Raw genomic sequence first — 8972 nt, 5'->3', positions numbered from 1 at the left:
AAAGGGCTATCAACTCACCCAGTTCTGTATCTCTGATACCCATGTAGCTCTCCAGTAAGTCATCCACCTTCTTCACTGCTTTCTCCTCAAACTCTGTCGGCTGGAAAGGAGAAACAGTGTGAGTGAGTGAGAGAGAGTGAGAGAGTGAGAGAGTGAGAGAGAGAGAGAGAGAGAGAGAGAGAGGACCCCCCCCCCCCCCCACCGACCTTCTCTTAGCGACAGCGTCCAAACAATTTAAGTAGACACTCACCACTTCCTCTACGGTAGCAGGTCCTTTGGCGCGCAGTCTCAGAGTCCCTCTCCCTGTCCCCAACTTATTCTCACTGGCCGGCTTGGCTCCCTTCGACCTCGGCTCCAGCATCTCTGTTCAACACCAAAATAAAACGCTTCAGATCAACTCATCTAAACATCTTGTTGGGCTAGAATAAAAGTTGAAGACCCTTCTACCTGAGGTCCATGCCCTCACCAACGACCAACCACTACAGTTCATCATTTGTATTTTATCTTTGTTTAACTAGGAAAGTCAGTTAAGAACACATTCTTATTTACAATGACAGCCAATCAGGGAACAGTGGGTTAAACTGCCTTGTTCAGGGGCAGAACAACAGATTTTTACCTTGTCAGGTCAGGGATTCGATCTAGCAACCTTTCAGTTACTAGTCCAACGCTCTAACCACTAGGCTACTTGCCGCCAATGTAGCTTACATCTCTAGAAATGTTACTGAACATCCCCTGTCCACTTACCGAAGGCCTTCATAGGCTCCACCAGTTTGAGGGTGAACTTCTGCTCCTTAGGCAGCTCCTTCAGCATGCGAGCCACCTCGTAGTGCCGTGTTCCCACAATGTTCTTCCCGTTGATGCACTCTATGTGGTCTCCAACAGAGATCACCTTCACATTGTCCACCACACTGCCCTCCTTGATTCGCTGTTGGGGAGACCGGGAGAGAGGGGTGAGAGAGAGAGAGGTCACCTGCCTTTGGCCTAAAGAGCAGGAACCTGGACTTCACAAAATAAATCAGAAATACAGACATTGTTATTCTACAAGAAACATGGTATAGAGGAGACGGACCCACTGGTTGCCCTCTAGGTTACAGAGAGCTAGTAGTAGTCCCATCCACCAAACTATCAGATGTGAAACAAGGAAGAGACTATAAAGCAGACACAACCCACTATTCAATTAATCAAAACAGGAGCATTTGGTTAGAAATAAATAAGTGAATTATCTCAACAGAGAAAAATATGCTCCTGTGTGCTACCTATATACCCCCACTAGAATCCCCATACTTTAATGAAGACAGCTTCTCCATCCTGGAGGGGGAAATCAATCATTTCCAGGCCCAGGGACATGTACTAGTCTGTGGCGACCTAAATGCCAGAACCGGACAAGAACCTGACATCCTCAGCACACAGGGGGACAAACATCTACCTGGAGGTGACAGCATTCCCTCCCAAATATCCCCCCTACACACACAACAACCAACAAAAACAGGTCACTACTACTTTTATATATTTAACCAGGCAAGTCAGTTAAGAACAAATTCTTATTTACAATGATGGCCTAACCCCTGCCAAACCCGGATGACGCTGAGCCAATTGTGCACCGCCCTATGGAACACAGCCTGGATTTGAACCAGGGACTGTGATGACGTTACTTGCACTGAGATGCAGTGCCTTAGCCTGCTGTGCCAGCTCTGTCGGACACTGGGTCAGTACATAGTCAACGGTAGGCTTCGAGGTGACTCCCACGGTAGGTACACCTACAGCTCATCTCTTGGCAGTTGTACTGTAGACTACTTTATCACAGACCTCAACCCAGAGTCTCTCAGAGCATTCACAGTCAGCCCACTGACACCCATATCAGATCACAGCAACATCACAGTCTACTTGTAATAGAGCAATACACAACCACAAGGCATCAACCAGGGTTATTGAAGCCTGAAAAAAACGACATGCTATTCAAAAAATTAGGGGAAAAAACAATTGGACAACAACAAATCCAATCCCTCCTAGACAACTTCCTGGACAAAATGTTTCCCTGCAGTAGTGAAGGTGTAAACTTAGCAGTAGGAATCCTGAACAAAATGTTTGACCTAACATTGCTAACATATTATAGCAGAAAACCTAAGAAAATTAACAACAATGAGAAATGGTTTGATGAACAATGCTAAAATCTAAGAAAGAAATAGAGAAACCTGTCCAACCAAAACATAGAGACCCAGAAAACCTTCTCTATGGTGAATCACTAAAACAATACAGAAATACACTACGGAAAAAGAAGGAACAGCACGTCAGAAATCAGCTCAATGTAATTGAAGAATCCATAGACTCTAACCACTTCTGGGAAAATTGGAAAACACTAAAACAACAACACAAAGAGTTATCTATCCAAAATGGAGATGTATGGTAAACCACGTCTCCAGTCTTTTTGGCTCTATAACAAAGAACAAACAGCAAAAACATGATCAACTAAAATCTTAGAATCAACTACTAAAGATGACCAGAGCCCACTGGAATCTCCAATTACCTTGAATGAACTACAGGACAAAATACAAACCCTCCAACCCAAAAAGGCCTGTGGTATTGATGGTATCCTCAACCAGGCTGTAACATCACAAAATGTGGGAAAAGTCAAGGGGTCTGAATACTTTCCGAATGCCCTGTGTGTTTGTGGGTTTGTGTGTGTATGTGTGCACACACACATTAATTGGCAAAGGCACTATAACAATCTACAGCACCTGGCCTCACCCTGAAATCAAATGTCTACCGTTCGCATATGATCTGGTACTTGTGTCCCCAACCGAAGAGGGCCTACAGCAGCACCTAGATCTTCTGCACAGATTCTGCCAGACCTGGGCCCCGACAGACCTGGGCCCCGACAGACCTGGGCCCCGACAGACCTGGGCCCCGACAGACCTGGGCCCCGACATACCTGGGCCCCGACATACCTGGGCCCCGACATACCTGGGCCCTGACATACCTGGGCCCTGACAGTAAAATCTCAGTAAGACCAAAATAATGGTGTTCCAAAAAAAGGTCCAGTTGCCAGGACAACAAATACAATTTCCAACTAGACACTGTTGCCCTAGAGCACATTAATAATTATACCTACCTCGGCATCAATTCCACAGGTAACTTCCACAAAGCGGATCTGAGACAAAATGCAAGAAGGGCTTTCTATTTCAAATAGGTTCTAGAATCCATTCCCCTCTATGGTTGTGAGGTCTGGAGTCCGCTCACCAACCAAGAATTCACTCAAATGGGACAAACACCCAATTGAGACTCTGCATGCAGAATTCTGCCAAAATATCCTTCATGTACAACGTAAAACCCCAAACAATGCAGAGCAGAATTAGGACTACCCCCACTAATTATCAAAACGCCAGAAAAGAGCTGTTCAATTCAATAACCACCTAAATGGAAGCGATGTCCACGCATTCCACCACAAAGCCCTCACCTACAGAGAGATGAACCTGGACTTGTACAGATTAAATGAGCATAGCCTTGCTATTGAGAGAGGCCAACATCGGCAGACCTGGCTCTTGAGAAAAGAAAGGCTGCCACACAAAATGAGCTGGAAACTGAGCTGCACGTCCTAACCTCCTGCCAAAGGTACGACCATATTAGAGACACGTATTTCCCACAGATCTTAAATGTAATCTTAAAAACATTTTTAAACAAGGCTAACGTTGATAAACTCCAATATATGTTAGGTTAAATACCACAATGTGCGTCACAGCAGCACGATTTGAAAACAGGGCAACTAGTGGAGCACAAACACTGTAAATACCACCAATACTTCTCTGTTTATTTATCTTCCACTACTATTCCTACTACAACTATTTCCATATTGCCAAAACACAGCTGATATCATGACATTTGAAACATCTTAATCCTTTATGAGTGTAATTATCACTGTTAATGTGTTCATGTTTGTTTGTTTATTTCAGTGGCTTCGGCAATATAAAACATACAGCATGTTTCTCAGGCCAATAAGGCCCAATTAAATAGAGCGTATGTTGACATTATCACAAGTCTTTGATGTCGGACAACAATGGCATAACCATAATCAGTGAATCAGTTGTCCGAACCATGATCAGTGAATCAATTGTCCGAACCATGATCAGTGATTCAATTGTCCGAACCATGATCAGTGAATCAATTGTCCGAACCATGATCAGTGAATCAATTGTCCGAACCATGATCAGTGATTCAATTGTCCGAACCATAATCAGTGAATCAATTGTCCAACCATAATCAGTGAATAAATTGTCCAACCATAATCAGTGAATCAATTGTCTAACCATAATCAGTGAACCATGATCAGTGAATCAATTGTCTAACCATAATCAGTGAATCAATTGTCCAAGCATAATCAGTGAATCAATTGTCTAACCATAATCAGTGAATCAATTGACTAACCATAATCAGTGAATCAATTGTCTAACCAAAATCAGTGAACCATAATCAGTGAATCAATTGTCCAAGCATAATCAGTGAATCAATTGTCTAACCATAATCAGTGAACCATAACCAGTGAATCAATTGTCTAACCATAATCAGTTCCAACAAATGAATTATTTTAAGAACTTGGTATAATTGATATTTTATTCCTATAGGTGATTAAAGATCTATAGGACATGTCTAAAAAATATCAAGATCTATAGTTTATATAGAGGACTAGTTAAATATCAAGATCTATAGTTTCTATAGAGGACTAGTTAAATATCAAGATCTATAGTTTCTATAGAGGACTAGTTGAAAGGCTTCCCTGATAATGAGAGGCTTCAAAGAGTTGAAATAAAGAAAATATACATTGTGCAGATTTATCTCCTAATTTAGGATAATCTGCACGGTCCTGGACGGGTTTTGGTTCTGTGTGAATATGAATGATCCACTTAATACAGGCTGAGTCTGTTAAGGAATGAGAGGGAGGTTCACTGAAACAGTACGGTCCCTCCCAAATGTTTATGACCGACCAGGTTCCTACAGAACCACAACCAGCTTTATGACCGACCAGGTCCCTACAGAACCAGCTTTATGACCGACCAGGTTCCTACAGAACCAGCTTTATGACCGACCAGGTTCCTTCAGAACCACAACCAGCTTTATGACCGACCAGGTTCCTTCAGAACCACAGTCAGCTTTATGACCGACCAGGTTCCTACAGAACCAGCTTTATGACCGACCAGGTCCCTTCAGAACCACAACCAGCTTTATGACCGACCAGGTTCCTTCAGAACCACAACCAGCTTTATGACCGACCAGGTCCCTACAGAACCACAACCAGCTTTATGACCGACCAGGTTCCTTCAGAACCACAACCAGCTTTATGACCGACCAGGTTCCTACAGAACCAGCTTTATGACCGACCAGGTTCCTTCAGAACCACAGTCAGCTTTATGACCGACCAGGTTCCTTCAGAACCACAACCAGCTTTATGACCGACCAGGTCCCTTCAGAACCACAACCAGCTTTATGACCGACCAGGTTCCTACAGAACCACAGTCAGCTTTATGACCGACCAGGTCCCTTCAGAACCACAACCAGCTTTATGACCGACCAGGTCCCTTCAGAACCACAACCAGCTTTATGACCGACCAGGTTCCTACAGAACCACAAACAGCTTTATGACCGACCAGGTTCCTACAGAAACAGCTTTATGACCGACCAGGTTCCTTCAGAACCACAACCAGCTTTATGACCGACCAGGTTCCTACAGAACCACAACCAGCTTTATGACCGACCAGGTTCCTACAGAACCACAACCAGCTTTATGACCGACCAGGTTCCTACAGAACCACAGTCAGCTTTATGACCGACCAGGTCCCTTCAGAACCACAACCAGCTTTATGACCGACCAGGTCCCTTCAGAACCACAACCAGCTTTATGACCGACCAGGTTCCTACAGAACCAGCTTTATGACCGACCAGGTTCCTTCAGAACCACAACCAACTTTATGACCGACCAGGTTCCTACAGAACCACAACCAGCTTTATGACCGACCAGGTTCCTACAGAACCACAACCAGCTTTATGACCGACCAGGTTCCTACAGAACCACAGTCAGCTTTATGACCGACCAGGTCCCTTCAGAACCACAGTCAGTTTTATGACCGACCAGGTCCCTTCAGAACCACAACCAGCTTTATGACCGACCAGGTTCCTACAGAACCACAGTCAGCTTTATGACCGACCAGGTTCCTACAGAACCACAGTCAGCTTTATGACCGACCAGGTCCCTTCAGAACCACAACCAGCTTTATGACCGACCCGGTTCCTTCAGAACCACAACCAGCTTTATGACCGACCAGGTCCCTTCAGAACCACAACCAGCTTTATGACCGACCAGGTTCCTACAGAACCACAGTCAGCTTTATGACCGACATGGTCCCTTCAGAACCACAACCAGCTTTATGACCGACCAGGTCCCTTCAGAACCAGCTTTATGACCGACCAGGTTCCTTCAGAACCACAACCAGCTTTATGACCGACCAGGTTCCTACATAACCAGCTTTATGACCGGCCAGGTCCCTACAGAACCACAACCAGCTTTATGACCGACCAGGTTCCTACAGAACCACAACCAGCTTTATGACCGACCAGGTCCCTTCAGAACCAGCTTTATGACCGACCAGGTTCCTACAGAACCAGCTTTATGACCGACCAGGTCCCTACAGAACCACAGTCAGCTTTATGACCGACCAGGTTCCTTCAGAACCACAACCAGCTTTATGACCGACCAGGTTCCTACAGAAACAGCTTTATGACCGACCAGGTCCCTACAGAACCACAGTCAGCTTTATGACCGACCAGGTTCCTTCAGAACCACAACCAGCTTTATGACCGACCAGGTTCCTTCAGAACCAGCTTCATGACCGACCAGGTTCCTTCAGAACCAGTCAGCTTTATGACCGACCAGGTTCCTTCAGAACCAGCCTCATGACCGACCAGGTCATTTCAGAACCACAGTCAGCTTTATGACCGACCAGGTTCCTACAGAACCACAGTCAGCTTTATGACCGACCAGGTTCCTACAGAACCACAACCAGCATTATGACCGACCAGGTCCCTACAGAACCACAGTCAGCTTTATGACCGACCAGGTTCCTACAGAACCACAGTCAGCTTCATGACCGACCAGGTTCCTACAGAACCACAACCAGCTTTATGACCGACCAGGTTCCTTCAGAACCACAACCAGCTTTATGACCGACCAGGTCCCTACAGAACCACAACCAGCTTTATGACCGACCAGGTCCCTACAGAACCACAACCAGCTTTATGACCGACCAGGTTCCTACAGAACCACAGTCAGCTTTATGACCGACCAGGTTCCTACAGAACCACAACCAGCTTTATGACCGACCAGGTTCCTTCAGAACCACAAATAGAACCAGCTTTATGACCGACCAGGTTCCTACAGAACCAGCTTTATGACCGACCAGGTCCCTACAGAACCACAACCAGCTTTATGACCGACCAGGTTCCTTCAGAACCACAACCAGCTTTATGACCGACCAGGTCCCTTCAGAACCACAAATAGAACCAGCTTTATGACCGACCAGGTTCCTTCGGAACCACAGTCAGCTTTATGACCGACCAGGTTCTTTCAGAACCACAACCAGCTTTATGACCGACCAGGTCCCTTCAGAACCACAAATAGAACCAGCTTTATGACCGACCAGGTTCCTTCAGAACCACAGTCAGCTTTATGACCGACCAGGTTCCTTCAGAACCACAAATAGAACCAGCTTTATGACCGACCAGGTTCCTTCAGAACCACAAATAGAACCAGCTTTATGACCGACCAGGTTCCTTCAGAACCACAAATAGAACCAGCTTTATGACCGACCAGGTTCCTTCAGAACCACAGTCAGCTTTATGACCGACCAGGTTCCTACAGAACCACAACCAGCTTTATGACCGACCAGGTTCCTTCAGAACCACAAATAGAACCAGCTTTATGACCGACCAGGTTCCTTCAGAACCACAGTCAGCTTTATGACCGACCAGGTTCCTACAGAACCACAACCAGCTTTATGACCGACCAGGTCCCTACAGAACCACAACCAGCTTTATGACCGACCAGGTTCCTTCAGAACCACAAATAGAACCAGCTTTATGACCGACCAGGTCCCTACAGAACCACAACCAGCTTTATGACCGACCAGGTTCCTTCAGAACCACAGTCAGCTTTATGACCAACCAGGTCCCTTCAGAACCACAAATAGAACCAGCTTTATGACCGACCAGGTTCCTTCAGAACCACAGTCAGCTTTATGACCGACCAGGTTCTTTTAGAACCACAACCAGCTTTATGACCGACCAGGTTCCTTCAGAACCACAAATAGAACCAGCTTTATGACCGACCAGGTTCCTTCAGAACCACAGTCAGCTTTATGACCGACCAGGTTCCTTCAGAACCACAGTCAGCTTTATGACCGACCAGGTTCCTTCAGAACCACAGTCAGCTTTATGACCGACCAGGTTCCTACAGAACCACAACCAGCTTTATGACCGACCAGGTCCCTACAGAACCACAACCAGCTTTATGACCGACCAGGTTCCTTCAGAACCACAAATAGAACCAGCTTTATGACCGACCAGGTCCCTACAGAACCACAACCAGCTTTATGACCGACCAGGTTCCTTCAGAACCACAGTCAGCTTTATGACCAACCAGGTCCCTTCAGAACCACAAATAGAACCAGCTTTATGACCGACCAGGTTCCTTCAGAACCACAGTCAGCTTTATGACCGACCAGGTTCTTTTAGAACCACAACCAGCTTTATGACCGACCAGGTTCCTTCAGAACCACAAATAGAACCAGCTTTATGACCGACCAGGTTCCTTCAGAACCACAGTCAGCTTTATGACCGACCAGGTTCCTTCAGAACCACAGTCAGCTTTATGACCGACCAGGTTCCTTCAGAACCACAAATAGAACCAGCTTTATGACCGACCAGGTTCC

The 8972-nt window shown here is 45.9% G+C and overlaps 1 protein-coding gene across 1 annotated transcript in view; it reads right to left on the bottom strand.

Moving 5' to 3' along the window:
* Positions 1-8972, bottom strand: part of LOC139375779 (PDZ domain-containing protein GIPC1-like) — a 44971-nt gene that overhangs the window by 1618 nt on the left and 34381 nt on the right. Inside the window, exons 3-5 of the mRNA XM_071117621.1 lie at positions 745-925; positions 251-363; positions 19-100 (exon numbers count right to left, since the gene is read on the bottom strand). Of these exons, the coding sequence (XP_070973722.1) occupies positions 19-100; positions 251-363; positions 745-925 (376 nt within the window). The remainder of the gene's footprint in view (positions 1-18; positions 101-250; positions 364-744; positions 926-8972) is intronic.

Source organism: Oncorhynchus clarkii, chromosome 20 (genome assembly GCF_045791955.1).
Source record: "Oncorhynchus clarkii lewisi isolate Uvic-CL-2024 chromosome 20, UVic_Ocla_1.0, whole genome shotgun sequence".
Classification (NCBI taxonomy): domain Eukaryota; kingdom Metazoa; phylum Chordata; class Actinopteri; order Salmoniformes; family Salmonidae; genus Oncorhynchus; species Oncorhynchus clarkii.
Note: the sequence above shows the minus strand (reverse complement) of the source record. Positions and strands in the feature narration are given on the sequence as shown.